Here is an 18,033-nt window from a genome sequence, read left to right as displayed (position 1 = left end):
AGACCCCACTGAAACCTCTTCAGAAAGTTCCGCCTCCTCTTCCCCATGTTTCAGCCGCCACCTGCACCCCTGGATCTGGAAAACCGGCTGCATTTCAGTCATCATCAGGGAGATGCCCTCAATCAGCCCCGGATCACGCTGCAAGGAGCCCTCCCCGATACCCGGGAGAACCACACTCAGCCCCATCGAGCCGTTGCATGGCCAGAGGCACTATGCTCCCGTGCATCCTCGCCCAGCAGCTCTAACGAGAGGCCACCCCAACTGCTTTGCCAGGGAAGTAATTGCTGCTGTGCAGTAATTAATATCAAACTGAGAGCACCAAAGCCACAGCTCCCCAGAGGTTCCAGGCATGCTCAGGGTTATTCCTGTCCTGCTGCAGCTGAAGAGGAGCACAAGCGAGCAGGGTGCAGGCAGGGGCTTGGGCTGCCCAGCCTTCTCCATGCCTTGGCCAGCACAGGAGAAGCAGCCCTGGCCACTCACAGTGGGACATGTCCCACAGGGCCTGGCACAAGGAGCCCAGGCCAACCCATCCCAGGTTGGCCACGGGCAGGGCACGCTGGATGGGACCTGGTTGGGAAGATTAACTGGTCTGAAGACCAGCAAAACTTGCCTGAAGACCAGCAAGAGAACCCAGCACTGGTTCGTGAAGCAGGATGAGTGTAGCCTCATCTCAGGGGAGGGTTCGTTCCCCGGGCCCTGCCTGGGCACGTTACAGGGTGTACGAGCCTGGAGCAGCAGCAAGGAGCAGACCGTGGCTGTTGGGCACACGGCCAGACCAGAAATCCTCATGTCCTCCCTGCCTGCCAACTCCACCAAGCGCAAGCAGGCAGGCAGAGGGCAGGCAGGCAGGGCAGTGCCTCTGGGCACATCGAGGGAGGCTTTCCGTTCCCAGAGATCTTCAGAGATGGCTCCTGGCTGCACTTTTGGATGCTGAATGGGAAGTCCCTTTGTTTGGGATTCAGATGCTGGTGCCTTCGTTGCAGGATGGACGCTTCAGCAGCAGGATTCACTCTTCACATGAGGCGGGAGGATGTGGGACTCACAGGCCAGAGACGCAGCCTGGATGGTGGCAGCCTTGCTGGAGGGATCTGGAGCTTGGGGTTCTGATGGAGATGGTGTGGAGGAAGCACACTACTGGGGCTGTTGGTGCGGAGGTGTGCGTGCATGGAGCAAGGAAGGAGCTGCCCCTCTGCCTCTGGGTCCCCTGGCCAGAGCCAGGCTCCACCGCAGCTGGGTGCATCCCACATCATGTCCCCGTGGGACTCCCAGGGCTGCACTGATCCCTTACCCAGCTCCCACTCCTGCAGAGTTGATTCACAACCTCCATCATCACCCTCGAGGGCAGCTCTTCACTGCCAGCCTCGGCCAGACCCAGCTGGGGAGGAGAGAAATGAGTCAAAGGGCAATTAAACATTAACAGCAGGCAGTCGCCGCGGGAGGACAGCTCACAGGGCTTCCTTTGTTCCAAAGGGGGGTTTAATTTATAAAAATAACACAACTCAGAAGGTCACTGGCATCGCTAGACGTGACATGCGTGTGTAATCATCTCCAAACATCCGGTCAGCTTTGTAAACAGACAGAAGAAACCCCAAGACTGGTGGCCAGAATCACCTGAGGAGCAAACAGGAGGGACCATGCATGGCACAATAGCCTGGAGAGCCCCTGAGCAGCAGGAACCGAGGACGCCTTTAAACCACTCCAGGCACTGAGATCACACCCTCAAAGTGAAGTGCACCATTCAGCAACAGGATTATTTACCCACCTCAATGGAAAAAAAATACAGAGAAATAGGTTTGAAGCCAGAATTAAGTGGTTTCCTCCACTAGACAAGTGGAGAGGTTTCCAGTGAACTCCATAGCGTTTTAAAATGTGTGGAACGAGACCCCATCAGTGTAACACCACAGCTCCAATGCCTGCCCTGCTGATCTCCCCCAGCCCAGCTTTTTATACATCTGGGAGAGGAAAAATGGAGCTATTTTTAACATTAACCTTTTGTAGCAATGTCTCCCCTTGGTTATTTCTACACTGGAGGATCAAAAAGTGCTTCCCTGCAGGACAGCTTATTTTGCCTTCCCAGCAACCCAGCACCAGAAACCAGAGCAAGAGCAAAATGATACTGGCTTTAAAGTCCCTTAATGCTTGCTGCCAAAAAGGGGTAGGGGGGAATCCACTGTTGATTTATGATATATTTTGAAGGTGAAACATAGAAAAGCTGCCTTGAAGTGAAAAAAAAATATTGCACTGACCACAAGAGAAAACACTTTTGAACAGGATACCTGTAGGGTGGGGTAAGGACACATAGGCACACACTCAGTGGCTTTCATTTTGTAGCTTAGCATCCTGACCTTCCCTGCCAAGCTCATACAGCAGCAAGAAAATAAAACTGGGTCCTGACAAAATGATGGGAGCCCAAGGAATCTCCCATTTACTCTCCCGTAAGAGCTTGGCAGCCATCATGGCTCTGACCTCCCTCAGGAACACAACAGCCAGATCTTAAGCCTCTACAAGCACTTGTTGGGGTGACCAGCAATGCTCCCCTCTAAATCAACAAGATTATTCAAACAGCAGCCGTGACTAGGAGGGAGCAACCCACACCCACCTGCTGATCCGCAATCCATAACACAACCAGCAAAGCAGGGCGATGCATTGCTGCTGGGAGAAGAGGGCTGGGGGAGAACGTGCCCCCTCCACCGCTCACCTCACCGGAGAGTGCCGTGGAGCCAAGCGAGCAGGCAGATCGCAGGCACCCACGCAGCTCTGTGGTGTGGATGAAGCTCGGGAGGCGAAGCTGGCTGAGGGGAGGAAGGGCAGAGCTCACAGGCAGCCATGCTGTGGGCTGAATTGCTTCCTCCTTGGTTCAACACCCTCCTCCTGCCTGCAAATAGCTAGGGCCACCCACACCAGAGGACAGTCCCTCACAGCAGCACCTACCCAGAGCTCACCAGCATGGTGCAAGCAGAGGGCTGGGAGAGGGAGCGCGTGGCTTGAGGGACTGCAGCCTCAGGGGCTCTTCCCAATGAGTTTAGCTCAGGGAGATGGAAGGAGGTGGTGGCAGGAGACTCTGTGCTGTGATGAGTAGGTGGGTGCCTCAGGAAGAGCCCTTGTCCTGCCAAAGGGACCATTCTTGGCACCACGACAGCTTGGGGAGGAAGGGGAAAAGGACACCCTTGGAGCTAGTTTCTCCCTGCAGTACCAGAGGAGGTTTCCTCAAGCAACCCACCCTTCTCCTCACTGCCAAAAGCAGCATCCTTGGGTGTCAGCTGGAAGGAGCCAGCGTTGCCCGGGATGCTGAACCACCCCGGTGCTCAGCAGTGCCTGTGCAGCTTTCAGCACGGGCAGCCTTGCGGAAGTGGTTCTAGGATAACCCAGGACTGACAACCCCTCACTCCTTCTGGGCATCCTCCACCCATGACACCAATGCTTTCAGGCACAGTAGCTTTCGGGTCAGATCTTGCTCTGCCCTCGCTGCATCCACAGGTTAGAGCCACGCAGCCAAGCCCCTCCACAGCTGGTAACTCCCAGGAGGTATAACACAGCCGGGAAGCTGGGGACCTCACTGCTTTCAGCACTTGCACCAACCATGGATGAAGGGGAGGGCTCTGGGGTCCCCCTCTCCCCTCCTCAGCACTCTGCCCCCTTTCCAGCACACGGCAAGCACACTATGGTCAGATGCAGTCCTGCTCCCGCAGCCAGTGCTGGGAGCATCTGTGTCCATGCCAGCAGTAAGTGTGAGGAGGAGAGGGGTGCCCCACAGCTGTACAGCTGCCTGGGAGCTAGCTGGGAAGAGGGGAAGGTTTCCAGCTCTGAGTGGCTCTGTTTCCTACTTGATGTTTTTTAGAAGCGCAGTCCGGGCGTTCACCACTGCTTTGAAGGCGTCCTCGCTGCCGGGAGCCACACACTTATCAGGGTGGAGCAGTACAGCCAGCTTCCGATAGGCTTTGTTCACTTCGTCCCTAGAAGACACAACAAGAGTGAGGGGACCCACGCAACGCACAGCCCAGCTCAGCCTTGCCACGTTGGCACAGCACAGCAGGGCCAGGAGCTCTCCCTGTCCTCAAGGGCCCTGTGTAGACACTTTCGAACCCTTCCCTCACTGGCACTAAGGACCTCCAGGCTTTGGAAGTGATGCTATAGAGAAAGAGCTGCAGAAAAGCACACAGGGCACTTCTTGGTGTGTCACGAGCAGATGAGGGGGAGATCCCCTCTCCTGGGGCAGATACACCCTCTCCACCACAGGACTGTGCCAGCATGAATGCTCCCACCATGCCAGACACGTGCCTGTGACACGTGCCTTGGTGTGCTGAGTCTCTGGCACCACAAGAACAGAAAGCTGGGAGACAGCGTGGGGGCACATGCACCCTGACTCAGCTTCGCATCAAACCGCCTACGCACTCCGGGCGAAGGCATTGCACATCACTTCAGCCCTTTAAGCCCTGGGTGTCTGGTCTAAGGCAGACATCTCGGCTCCAGCTGCAGGCTGTGGAGAGAGGGGGGCACCTCCTGAGGGAGGTGAGTCCATCCGTGCTGGTGACCACAGCACAAACTGCCCTGCAGAGCTGCTGATCTCCCTCTGTGGATGAGAGGGGGCTGGGGGAGGGGTTAGACTCAGCACCTACATTTCAGAGCGCCAACGGGAGGATGTTCGAGTCCCAAATCTTATATGTTTTCCAGAAATCCACTCTCCAGCCCCTCCATAAGGAGTACACAAGGGTAGTCCTTGTGTTTCAGAGAGAAGAAAGCAAGGCATAGCTCTGAGAGCTTGTTTTAGTTGCCCAAGTCATACAGCAGAACTGGGAGATTCAATATCCAACCCCTTACACAGGCAATGACCAATTTCACCTGGCCAGAGGTCCTCCAAGGAAGACAAGAGAAAGCTTGTCTTGTGGGAGTACCGTTTCCAGGTGGAAGAGCTCTAACATCAGTCCCTTTTTGATAATGTGGGCAGCAGCCTTACAGCAGCCTGAAAGCTTCTCCAGACCTGGAGGGCAAGGAAAGTAAAGCTGGAGCTGCTCCAAGTGCATCTGGCAAGTGCGTGACCAGAGACGGCTCAGCCTGGAGGCAGGATGCAAGGCCGGGCAGCTGGCAGGGCTGAAATTCTCATGTTCAACATTCCCCCCTTGTCTCCAGCCTGGCTTGTCTGTTAAAAGGGGAAATTTGGTGCTCAGGACTGAGTGTTTCTTTTCTACTGCCTCAATTTTGTGGCTAGATACTTGTGCCCAGCTGCTATATAAACCAAGGTGAGCTTATCAGCAGGCAGGTCACTAAGAGACCATAGATGCAACCAGCCTGCCGGGTCAGACAGATTACAGACAGCCAGGCAAATGCTGAAGTCTCCCTCACCTTGTGGCTCCAGGTTTGACCCCCAGCATGTCCCAGCTGTCCTTGCTGTTGCGGATCCTGCGAATGGCATCTGCTTGCTCTTTGGTGAAGCCGACCCCCATGCTGGAAGGAGGGCGTTTCCCGCCGTTGTCACAGAGGTCGATGATGGCGGAGTAGAAAGTCTACAGACACAGGGAGGAGTTAGCAGGAAGGAACGGTCCCCAGAGGTGGTAGCAGTGCATAGGAGACCCCACTGCCCTCGCTGGCTGCGGGCTCATGCTCCGAAGCACGGCAGAGCATTTGCACAACTGCTGAATGTTCACCCGCCATGGCCATGGGGGACTGAGATACCCCAGTCTGGGGGAATCCGGTCCCTGCAAGGACCACAGGACAGACTGAGGAGAAGGCCAGGCCCCACATTTATCTAAAACCCACTTCAGCTCAGTGCTAGACCTGAAAAGGTGACACGGGCATCTCTGCATCATGTTCCCAGTGCAGCAAGAGGGATCATCAGCTTTGAGCAATGCAATGCTAGGGCCAGGTCAGGACTGGGAGGACCCACACTGAACCTCAGCTAAACAGCTATGGCTTTCTCAGGGTGGCATTTCACTGGGAAGACACCTCTGGGGCAGAGAGTCAACAGGTTTTGTGGGATCCAGGCAGTTCAGGAGAGATTCTGCCATCAAATCCTGGCTCAGTGTGGTGTCTGTGCCCTCGCCACCTTCATTCTGCCTCACCTGAAACATCTCGTTGATTCCTTCTCCTGTTTGTGCCGATGTCTCAAAGTAAAGAAAGCCCCGGCTCTCTGCCCAGAGCCGCCCCTCGCTTTCATCCACGCTGCGGTGCTTGGTGCAGTCGATCTAGACCGGGAGAAAAGGCAGAGATCGGAGCTCAGCCAGGGTCTGCAGCAGCAGCTGGAGGAACACAGCTCCAAGGCTGATCACCTAACAGCGCGTAAGGGGCCTGTCTGGTTGGAGAGGCTGTTTGCTTATCCTGAAGGGATGGAGACAGTATGGAAAGAAAGCACAGAAAGTTCAAGTGAAAAGGCCTTTGAGAGTTTATCTAGTCCAGAGACAATGTCACCACTACTTGATACCTTCCTGACTGACATGTGGCCACCACATTCTCAAAACCCCATTGAAATGTGGTCTCCGGCATTCCTCACATACACGCCTGGCTCTTACAAAGTCTTCCCTACAACCTAACAACACTTCCCTTGCTGCAGCTGGAGCTAGACAGCTTGGGCTCAAGCTGGGAACACAACGAGCCCTGAGGGCCAGAGATCAGGACCGCACCACAGCCTGACTCCTCATCACAGCCAACCTTGTTTGCACAGACAACGAAGACAATGTTCTCCATGTTCCCATGGGGGCCCAGCTCCTGCTTCATCTCAGCCAGCCATGCGTCCAGCGCATCGAAAGACTCCTTTTGTCCAACATCATAGACCAGGATGACCCCCTGCGTGTCCTTGTAAAACTCGTTCCTCACCTGCGGGGACAAAGGCAGGACACTGGCATCAGTGACAGCCAGGCTGAGAGCATGCAGCCCAGCAGATTTCGGGGATCACCATTTACCTAGCACCTATTAGATTCTGTGATTAAAATCTTATCTCCACACAACCAGAAGATCAGAGAAAAAGGACAGATAGAGGAATCCAAATAATACCCTCATTGTGCTGCCAGAGGAGAGCGATCAGCCCATAAAATACTCACCTACACACAAAAGAGTACAGACGCACAATGGCAGACAAGGCGTCAGACCAACTCCTAGGGAGACTGGAAAGTCTGGGAATCAACCAAGACACCCGTGTGGGTCCCTGGGCATGAGGCAGCAGGGGAGAGAGAGGATTCAGGGTTAGTCACTGGTCAGACTGCATGTCTAAGCCCAGCTACTGGAGGGATCCACAGGATGTTCATCTGTGCGTGTGGGTGTGCATAAGGGGGTCTGTACCAGCAGCTGGAGCAGGGCTCAGCCTCTGGGGCTTGTATGCCCAGTGCCAGCAACTGGGGAGACCGAGGATCCCCAGGACAGCTGCTGGATGAAGGCCTAAGGTCAGCTACAGGACAGATATTGGAATAGAACAGACTGTCTCCATTGGAATGGACCTACAACAATCATCTAGTCCAACTGCCTGACCACTTCAGGGCTGACCAGAAGTTAAAACATGTTATTAAGGGCATTGTCCAAATGTCTGAATCTCCTCTGGCGCAGCTTTGAACCATGCCCACGCGTCCTATCACTGGATACTAGTGTTCAGCACCTCCCTCTCCACTTCCCCTCCTCGGGAAGCTGCAGAGAGCAATGAGGTCTCCCCTCACCCTCCTTTTCTCCAAACCAGACCAATCCAGAGTCCTCAGCTGCCCCTCATAGGACACTCCTTCAAGCCCTTTCACCAGCTTTGTTGCCCTTCTCTGGACACATTCAAGGACCTTCACATCCGTCTTCAATTGTGGGGCCCAGAACTGCACATAGTACTCAAGATGAGGCCACACCAACACTGAATACAGATGGATAATCCCCTCTTTTTATCAGCTGGTCATGCTGTGTTTGATGCCCCCCAGGCTGCGGTTTGCCCTCTTGGATGTCAGGGCACACTGCTGACTCATACTGAGCCTGCTGTTGACCAGCACCTCCAGATCCCTTTCTGCAGGGCTGCTCTCCAGCCACTCCTCTCCCAGTTTATACTTGTGCCTGGCAGGGGTTTTTGTTTTTATTTTTCCCTGTTTACTTATATTTTAGTATAAAACCAATTATGCATTGGAGACTTACTACACAAGTATTAAATGCTGAAAATACAAAACCAAACAAAGCAGCAAAGCAGCATCAGTTTTCTGTCTTGTTGCTCTTCAATAAATATTTGCCACATATTTATTCACCAAACAGACAGTTTAAGCCCATTACACTTTCCAAGGACTCTGAGTCTTTCTCTCCTCCATTGTCTCTCATATGGACTGGCCATGGCATAGCCAGAAAGTCAATACATGTGAGCAGCTCATACATCTGCAAGCGACGACTGTGCTACAGAGAAAGACCTCTACTGACCACATCTGCATCAGAAGAGTCTTTACAGTCTTCTGTCCCTCAATTTCTTTATGCTGTCAGCTCTGCCCTCCAATCTCCCTGCTTCCTGCTGTATTCCAGGCTATTCTTAATTAATTACATTTCACTGGTTACTTGTACTGTATAAGGACTTACAAACCCAAGTCAAGACTTATAGTTCTACACACAGAGACAAATAACATAGAAATCCTTGTTGTGCCCCAAACTTCAGAGCATGGAACAAGCAAATGCTGAGAACACAAGGGAGGAATGGGAGGCTTATGAGCAACCAGATAAATAACAGTCAAAAGCCAGGCAGTCACCTGGCCAGTATAAACCATTACATTCCTCGTTGTTGTCTCACTCTTTTGCCCTCCCTCATTTTCACTATTTTATGTCATGTTAGTATTTATCATGTTATAAGCTGCTCTTTCCTAACATTCTATATACTTTTATTAGTCACAGGATGACACTTTGCCAAGCATCAACAGTGTATTTATAATTACGAATTAGTATGCATTACACTGTTAATAGGATTATACTGGATAAACATTTAATGTTCCTTTCTTCCACTTGTGGGCCCACTTTATTACTTTGTTTATAATTTAAAATAAACGTGATTAGCAATGAGCACTATCATTTCTTTGTGCCAGCTCCCCAAAACGGAAGTTGTAGTCTACATGTTCAATCCTAAAGTTTTATCCTGCAAGCTCCTTTTAGTAAACAGTACTGTTTATTACTCGTGTAGCAAATAATTTTAGGATAGGATAGGATATTTCCGTTGCAAAGGACCTACAACCATCATCTAGTCCAACTGTAAGTGTTTTACAGCACTTTGGTCATGGATTAGGATGCCAGTATGCTACAAATGCCCAGGGTAAGCTCCGAAGATCTCCCAATCTGAGTAAATTTAACCTCAAGATGGGCAGATTCATAAGCACAAGGAGCCACTTTGAAATAGGGTTAGCAACACGAGTGGTAGCACAGCCAAACCTTACACTCATGGCTTATGAGAAAGTTGTTGGATTATTCTTTCTATCAGAGTTGTTTGTGGCTTTATAGCTTCTAGTCTTAATAACTATGGTTCCCTTCTCCTGATCAGCCAGAGAGACCACGATGAGGCCACTGGTGCTGTTTGCGCCATCACTGGCTGTTTCTATCTGTGTTGATTTGCACAGCCAGCCATGCGTATACGTATATATGTCTTGTATAGGTGTGCCTATGTGTGCCTACTGGGGATATGCACTCAGTCTCACTACTGTTTGGACCTCGGAGTACGCAGCTGTGGCAGCCTCACCTCCATCAGGCTCCTGGATTCGGCAGCCCCTAGCAGCAGGGAATCACCACTGACAGAGAGGCAGCAGGGGTTTCCAGTGCTGGCCTGCATTAGGTGTCAATGGCAGGAAAGAAGGGAGAGCATTGTAGCAGAGGAAGCTCCTAAGAAATGTACTTTCAAGTTTCCCACCCCCAAACCCAATTTCAGGCACATCTGAGGAAAGCTGATGGGTGCTGAACGCTTCTGAGATGGGCTGACTGAGGGCAGCCCTGCGGCGTGCTGCCCGGACCCAGGTCTGCCTTACCTCATAGAAGAATGGGTGCCCCGCCATGTCAAAGATGTTCACCTTGATCTCTCGGTCTCTGACCTGCACTCTGAAAGAGAAGTAGGAAACACTTGAGAAGGCTCTAGCTCAGCCGTTGCACAGGTTGTGCCCCAGCCAGCCCTCTGCAGAGACGGAGTTGGGTGATTGGGGACAGAAAAATCAGTAAGAAGTTCTGAGTGCCGGGGTTTAATCACCAGAAAACTGCCCCTACAGCCAGTCAGACAAGGACACCACCAGCTCTGGATGTAACATGGTAATGGGGAGCTACGCTACCAGAGGAAGGCAGATTATGCAGATTACCTTATTATTAAAGCAAAAGTGCAGATTATGCTGTGGAAACTAAGCAGCCTTGGCAGAGCCAAGCGTGTCTGGTTCAGAGCTGTGTGGTCACTCAGGAGTTGCAGGAGGTGGGACAGCCCCACTGCACGTTGCCTTTGCCCCTGTGGAGACCAGTGCTGCCCACAGCAGACACCTTGCCCAGGCCCTGGCAGACCCATGCCTGCTGTCTGCGACCACCCAGCTCATCCCACTCTCCCGGCACCTGTGGCTCCTCACCATGAAGGTGCTTACTTTGTGACGCCGTAGTCAATACCAATAGTCGCCAGGTATTTGGGAACAAACCTCTTCTCACAATAACGCTTTATAATGCAGCTCTGGGAGAAAGGAAAAGGGAGTCTCAGCAGGATGGCACCATACACCATAATATTCATGTTAACAGGGAATTCACTGACAGCCCCCAGCCAGCTGGATGTCTGCAGAGACATCAACTCTGCCCTAAGTCCCTAAACTAGCTAATTAACCCACAACCAAAGGATCAACCTTTACCAGGAACAGTTTTCTTCCTGCAAAGGAAGGAAAACCGAGGATCCCAGCCCCCGGGTGACAGCTATTCCTTACCTGTTTGGAGATAGGAGTGCCAAGAAACTGATTTATTCCCCTATAGAAAACATCCAGCCTGGAGGAGCTGTGTGTTCAGGGGCCTGGGGGCAGTCAGCTCCCCAAAAGCCATGAAGAATATTTTGGCAGCCCAAGCAGGCAGCATGAGAAGGACATTCAGGGTCACACTAGGTCCCTCCAGCCCCAATTCTGCCACTGACTGGCAGAGATACTGTTTAGAGAGAGCAGGGGAGTCAACTGCTATCAGCCATCAAAAGATAAATGCCATAAGGATAAATGTCACCTGCCACCTCTTTGCTCACTCACTCTGTCCTGCAAGATCCTTCTGGATTTTCTTACTATAAAGTGAGGCATTTGTCTGCCCGCAAGGGAACCCTTGTGCTGTCAGCAGTTTAACAGGACTACATTTATTCAGCAGACAAAAAAAGGGCAGCACTTCAGATCAGAACCTGGCTGGAAGAAGTATTAACATCCCAAAGAAGACCTGTGTCGTTCACCACAGCAGGAGGAAGGGGGGCTGCTAAGGAAACCCTGACTAAAGCCAAACTGGGGAGGGGTGGGATTCCCCCAGCAGCCTCCGACTGCCCTCCAGGAAGGCACTAAGGGCTGGATCCTCACTTTCTACCCTCAGGCGCTGCACGACGGTATCTGCGGCCGGAACACGGTAACGCGGGCTCCCTCTGCAGGAAGCGGACACGGGAACGGGTGTTCCTCAGCAGCCGGGTCACGGAGGGACCCACCCCACAGAGAGGCGGGGGACGCTCTGGGGCCAGGCGGGCCCTTGGGGCAAGCCCCGACCGGGACCGCGGGCCGGGCCCTGACCACCGGCCACCCGTGCCGGGGCGGAGAGCCACGGTGAGCCCCGCACCGGGCCTGCACCGGGGGGCGGCGGGTACGGAGGAGCCCGGGCGCGGAGGAGGCCGCTGACAGCAAAGACCGCGGGCGCCGCCATGACACCCGCCGCCATGACACCCGCCGCCCGCTACGCGCGGAAGCGTTACAGCCCCGCCCCTCCCCGTAGGCCCCGCCCCTTGCCACGCAGCCAATAAAACCCGGCGTTACGGCGCGCGGCCCCACCCCCGAAGCTGTCAATCCTCCACTCGCTCCAACCTCCAGCCTCGCACCGCACGGCGCGGCCTGTCCCTGATTGGCTTCCGCCGGCCGGCACAGCCACCAATCCGCGGCCTCTCTAGCAACGCGGCCGCCTGCACCCGGCTTCCCATTGGATAGCTGGCCTGCCCGCCACCGCCCGCCCGCCAATCGCAGCGCCTCACCTTGCCCACCTCCGCGTTGCCCATGGAGATGACTTTAATCCGTAGCGATTTGCGCGTCTCCTTCCGCTTCGGCGGATTCGCCTCCATGGCGGGCCGGGGCGGCGGGGACCGGGCCGGGCCCGGTTGGGGCGGCGGAAGGAAGAAAGGAAGGAAGGAAAGAAGGAAGGAAGGCGGGAGGGAGGGAGGGAGGGAGCGCGGCGGGCCCGGGACCGCCTCACCGCCCTGCGCCTCAGCTCTCGCGAGACTTCCGCCAGTTCCCCCCCCTTTTACCCCAGCCCGAAGTTGTCGCGAGATTTGGCGAGAACGTTGGGGCGCGCCGCTGTGCCAGCAGCCGTTCCCGTCCTGCAGGGGGCGGCAGTGAGGCGCGGTGGGCACGGAAAGGACCCGGGTTCGGGTCCCCTGCCCGCCATCTCTGCCCTGCCTGCCCTGCCTGCACTGCCCTGGTTGTCGGCAGCGAGGTGCCGTAGTGAAGCGACAGACCCGGCCCCGGGTCCCCTGGCCTCCCCAAGGGGAGCAGGGGTGAAGCAGCAGCCCTCCCACCTGCGGCACAGCCTGCCCTCCGCCCCTGCTCTCAGCAGCATGTCCCCTGCCCTGTCCCAGCACCTCCAGGGGTCCGAAAGCGGCCGCACCGCGTAGCATCGTGTTGTCCTGGGTGCTCCCGGGCCGTCCCGCTGCCCTCACGGGCCGAGCGGTGAGGGTTGGGGTGGCCCTGGAGAGCTCCAGGTAGAGAAGTTGGGGGTTACATCTCCTGTGTGTGTCCCCCCCCAGACTTGCTGCATGGCCATGGGGAGGTGTTGCCTGCTCTCTTGCTTCAGCTGGGTCCTTGTGGGATCGAGAATAGGCTGGGTTGGGTGGGATGCAGCTCACAGCCTTTCTGGGGGGGGGGTAGGATGGAAGATATCGGTTCGGTCTTGATCAGGAGCTGTTGGGTTTGGTGTTGACTCGGTTCTTGGTGGGGGGGAGGAATGGGCCCTCCCTGAGGATGGAGCCCTCATGAAAGAGGGGACGATGTTGCTGGTGGCCTTAGGTGACACCAGAGCTGGCAGTGGCCCCGTGGCACCCCGGGACACGGCCCACGGGGTCTGAGCGGAGGGGGCCATCCCTGTGCAGGGGCTAGCCTGGGGCAGGGCCATCCACGGGGACCCTGGTTGTAAATCATGTCCTTGTTTGCTCCTTGTAGTCCAGCAAGATCCTGTCAAGAAGGGGAACTTTTGCATCCATGCCTCGAAGAAAAGGTACGGGGGGCGACACACACGGCTCGGAGGGGGTTGAGGTCCTCTTCCCAGGGGGGTCATGGCCGCCTCTCGGCAAGGAGATCCCCAGGCAGGGCCCACATCATTTGAGCATCTCTCGGCTCTTGGGGGACTTTGCCATCAGGATAAAGATGGACCCAGGAGAGGGTTTCCTCAGTGGAGATGCCCTAAGCTTAGGGATCCTGTGACACCCCCCCACTGCCACATCTTGCTGGGAGCATGCGTCTGGCTGGCGAGAAGCCCGGTCTGGAAGTGGGGGTGGCAGAAGTGGGTGCTGGGGGTCGTTAGTGTGTGCTATGGACCAGGGATGCTGGCTGTTGTGTCCCCTCTTCTGGCTTCCTCCTGGCTGGCCACAAGAAGCTGCTTTTTTGACAGGTCTGTTGTGGGCTGTTTGGGATCTTCTGCCTCATTATCTGGTCTCATAAATCTTTGCCAAAAGAGTCCTGCCACTATCCATCTCTGGGTGTTTTATGGCTCCAGCTCTGTTATTCATCTTCACGTCACCTTATCTTTAGCTTTGTTATCTTCGGTTTGTTCTTCATCTTCCCGCTGTCTGGCTGCTTGATGAAACCAGGCACAGATCTCTATGCCAGTGTAAGCTGATTCCTTTAACTGTCCCTCCGCTGGTCCTATGCATCCATGTACAGTCATTCCTGATCATATGGGTGTTATTGTTTCTTACAAATCTGTCTGGCAGCTGATTTGGTGAATTCAGCCCTTCCTCCTTGAGATGCCAGTGGGGACATCTCTGGGCAGTTCCTCACCTTGGTCCAGGGCACTGTCCCCTCTCCCAAGCTATCAGGGACCCTACTGCTCAGTAGCAGCATAGGAATGGGCTTATAATTCCCACTGCCAGGCAGGAGGCAAGCGCTGCGCTGCCCCGCCCCGATCCCAGCGGATTGACAGAGATGAAGTTGGGGATTTCCTTGGGCATTTCATCCTGGGCCAAGCATGTCCTTTAGTTTGTTTGGAAAAGAGGAGAAAAAAAGAAGGTAATTTTTTTTTTTCCTTGTTTTGCTACCAGATATAAAGCCCTCTGTGGGGTTTTCTCTGGGTTGGGAGGAACAGAACCCCTTTGTGCCTGGACAGGAGGACGCGGGAAGTAGCTTAGCAGTGTGCCAACTCCTTACCGAGTTTGGGCAGTGTAAGGGCTTACAGCAGCCCTGTCGACTTATAGGTTCAGGATATGGCAACAGACACCAGACCAGCAGCTTTAGGGATAAACAATTTATCTCTAAATAACAGTACAGCAATAAATACAGATCAGTAGTGCAATTATCCAGGTCATAATGACAGCAAATCCAGTAATTCACTAATACGGGACTAGGCTTAATATCCGGGCATGCAAAGACTTACACGACCATGGGTATCAGGCAGGGAGCAGGGCATGGCTTCTTCTCTGGACAAGCGACTTGGACCAGCCGACCAGGCTTGGGGAATCCCACATTCCCTGATGGGACTGTCCTTTTTAATTGTTGTGTTGTGGAAGCACCATTTGGGCTTGTAAACCCATCATCACATCCCACATCTGCTCCCTTTCCATGCTGGTTCTGTCCTTGGTGTGCACGGGGCCTGGAAATACCTTGTGAGGCAATGCTAGCCTTGCATTTCACCCCTTGTTTGGTGGGAGAAAGGGTTGTCGTCTTGTTGTGGTGGTGTAAGGCCAAGGCCAATGTCGATGCCTCCCACCTCCCTCCCTGGGGGTGTCAGGCATGGAGGGGAGTTTGGTCATGGAGCAATGACAGGTCACATTGAGTCGATACGGTGGTGCACCAAGAAACCGTCAGAATAGTACAGGCCGAAAACCAGGTACTAATATGTGAAGAAGTCACTAAAACAAATAAAAAATTACTCAAAATAAAGATAACAACTGAGGGATGAAGTAAGACGTTGAATATTCCCATAGTGGGGGGGAGACGACCCTAAAGGGCATTCCCACCAGCTACATTTGACTATTTTTTGAGCACGTTCCAGGATTTGTGTGACCTGTGGTGGACAGATATTAACATTTGTTGTGCCTGCTCCCTCCTCTGCTTCAACAGTTGATGTAAGGCTGCATGCTGCAAAAACTCTTCCATTAGAGATTAGGCTTAGGGGGTATAGTTAGTTGACAGTACTTGACAAGCAATAATTGGGGCAGTGTAGTTAAAATCACATCCAGGTAGGGTAGTAAAGTCACACATACACAGATAAACTAACACAGATAAAGTATGGTTATACATAGTGTCAATATCTGCAAAAGAATATGAAGATCATGAAGGTACACAGCCGTTCCTGCCACGCACAAGTGTTGTCTCAGGGTGTTTATCGGGGCGTTAGGAAATGATAGGCTCCCCAGGGAAATTAAGGCACGTATCACAGGCTCTAAGGGGATTTCCTGCATGCGCAAACCCCGGTCCTGGCTCAGGGACACAAGCTTCGGTGTCTCCTGATCACCAGCCTTTCATTCCCTGCTGACGCTCCCTTGGGTCACCCTTAAGGCATTTGGTAACGACATGTGGTCACCATGATTTAGATGTTCCCAGCTGTGTCTGTGCTGAGCCTGGGTTGCTCGTGTGGGTGTAGCCAAAGTTTCTGGCTGGCAGAGACTGGATTTTTTGCCTCTGTGGCTGAACTGGCCCTGCCACTGTCACCCTGCTGTGTTTGATGGTCTGGAGCAGCCGTGCATGAGGTGTGCATGTAAAGCTGTGGTGGTGACAACCTTGCACATGTCCCCTGAGTGTCCCTGTGGCCTGCACAGCTTCGCTGGGATTGGGGAAAGAGCCGGTGGTTTTGAGGCGTGAGAGGCAGCGTATGACTCAGTTTCCCCATCCCTCAGCCAGGGTGTTGGTGTGCTGTGTGGGTGGTGTGGGTGGTGGGGTGGTGCAGGGCACAGCACTGTCCCCGGACTTTCTGTTGGGGCAGAATAACCGCGGTTCTCATCTGTGGATGTCTGGACCCAGGAGGTGTTGGGGACGGTCCTGTAGCCCTCGCAGCCCCCAGCACAAGTGCAGGGCCTCCCTGAAGGTCTGCAGGGAGTTTCTCTGCAGCTCTGCAAGGGCTGGGGAGATGGGACAGGATGCCACCGGCAGGAACTTGCCCCAGGTCAGCCCAGAGCATAGGGGAGATGTGGCTCAGGCTCAGGTGACCTGTTGATTTGCCTACAGCATCTTCTGGAGCTGGGGCATCTCAGGCTGATACACCTGGAAACACCAGTGCTACCAGCAGAGAAGGCCACAGGTGGACCCCTTGCAGCTGGAGGGAGGGCAGTGCCTGTTTTTTCGGCAGAGATTCTCCTCTGTCTGCTGCTGCAAGCGATTCATGTGTGGGTAGCATTGCCTTGCACTGTGACAGCGTCCCTTCTTCTGGGTCTTGTCCCTCCTGTGCCACACACGTGCAAGAAATGGATCCTCGTGCAAGAAATGACATGGAGACGTGTGAGAGGTGGTGCATTGCACGTGAGAACTGTCAGGGCACGGGAAGAGCCCGTCCTTGGGCGTCGTGCAATCGACGTGGCGAGTGTTGGTGCCAGAAAGGATGTGGCCGTGTGCGAGCCAGTGCAAACACCCCGAGGCCGAGTGTTGGTGTGCAGGAGCAGCCATGGGGGGCTGGCCCATGAGTCCGGCTCTGTCCCGGCTGCATGGCTGGGGAAGGGATGCACGGCTCGGTGCCGGAGACCCCGCTGCGGTTGCTGCAGCAGCTCCGTGGCCATGGAAACAGCTGCGGGAGAGCGGGGGGATGCGAGGAAGGAGGGAGCAGACGGACCAAGGATGGACCTGTCTGACAAAGGAGGTGGCCAGGGCGAGCAGCTCCTCACCGTCCTCCCGGCATGACTGTCGCAGCTCCGGCTGCCTCCAGGTCGCTGCCTTCCCCCAGCGCCTGCCAGCCAACTCCCTCGGAGCCATCCCGGAGAGGGATCCCTGGGGCTCGGGGCACAGCAGTCCGTCTCGGTGTTCCACATGCCCACCCTGCCCGCAGTGCTGAGCTCTGCACAGCGTTTCTGAACCCTGGGCGGGGATGCAGCCGTGTGTTCCGAGAGCATCCCAGGCCCCAAGCGATTCGGCATCCCCACCTTGCCTGCTGGAGAAGTGAGGGGGACTGTACTTTTCTGGAGAGACGTGCTTGGATCCCTCTGGGCAAGGCTGGAGTGCGTTGGGGTCCCCGTTGTGGCGATGACAGGTAGGGGCTGAGGGGCAGCGCTGGTGGTGGGCAGGGTTTAACTCTTCTTCGCCCTTGTCTTGCACCATGAATCAGGAGGAGCCACATGCCAGAGGTGGCCCGGACCCCCGCCCCGACCTCCGTGGATCTGTCCCGGCCCTGAGCAGGGATGCTCGTGTCCATCCTTGCTCTTTGACGGCATAGATTCTGCCTGGCTTTTCCAGTGGCAACAACTTTTGGGGTTCAAACCAGCCCTACGTGTTTTGGGGGAGGGCTGGGGGGGGCTCAGGGCTTGTCGATGGTGGTGGGGGTTGGTGCTGGTGGCTGAGTGGGGGCTGTCCCCATGTCCCCGAAGTGACTCATTTCCTTGGCCACACGACAGCCCTGTCCCGATGACCACCGCGTCCCTTTGCCGCAAGCCGATGGCCTCGCAAATCCCCATGAGCAAAGGGACGAGGGTTCCTGGGCTGGGGGGATTTGCCACATGTGGCAAATCAGGCTCTTCCCTCATCA

The 18,033-nt window shown here is 54.8% G+C and overlaps 1 protein-coding gene across 1 annotated transcript; it reads right to left on the bottom strand.

Moving 5' to 3' along the window:
• Positions 1-1,454: 1,454 nt before the first annotated feature.
• On the bottom strand, positions 1,455-12,362 carry DNAJC27 (DnaJ heat shock protein family (Hsp40) member C27). The gene is made up of 7 exons (XM_069805492.1): positions 12,131-12,362; positions 10,530-10,612; positions 9,939-10,008; positions 6,643-6,807; positions 6,057-6,179; positions 5,341-5,501; positions 1,455-3,953 (listed from the first exon to the last, which is right to left on the bottom strand). Exons 1-7 carry the CDS (start codon positions 12,215-12,217, stop codon positions 3,821-3,823), a joined length of 822 nt encoding a protein of 273 aa, XP_069661593.1. The 5' UTR covers positions 12,218-12,362; the 3' UTR covers positions 1,455-3,820.
• Between the last annotated feature and the right edge of the window lie 5,671 nt (positions 12,363-18,033).

This window comes from Haliaeetus albicilla, chromosome 18, assembly GCF_947461875.1.
Source record: "Haliaeetus albicilla chromosome 18, bHalAlb1.1, whole genome shotgun sequence".
In the NCBI taxonomy this organism is placed as follows: domain Eukaryota; kingdom Metazoa; phylum Chordata; class Aves; order Accipitriformes; family Accipitridae; genus Haliaeetus; species Haliaeetus albicilla.
The sequence above is the reverse complement of the archived record's forward strand: the minus strand, read 5'-3'. Positions and strand labels throughout refer to the sequence as shown.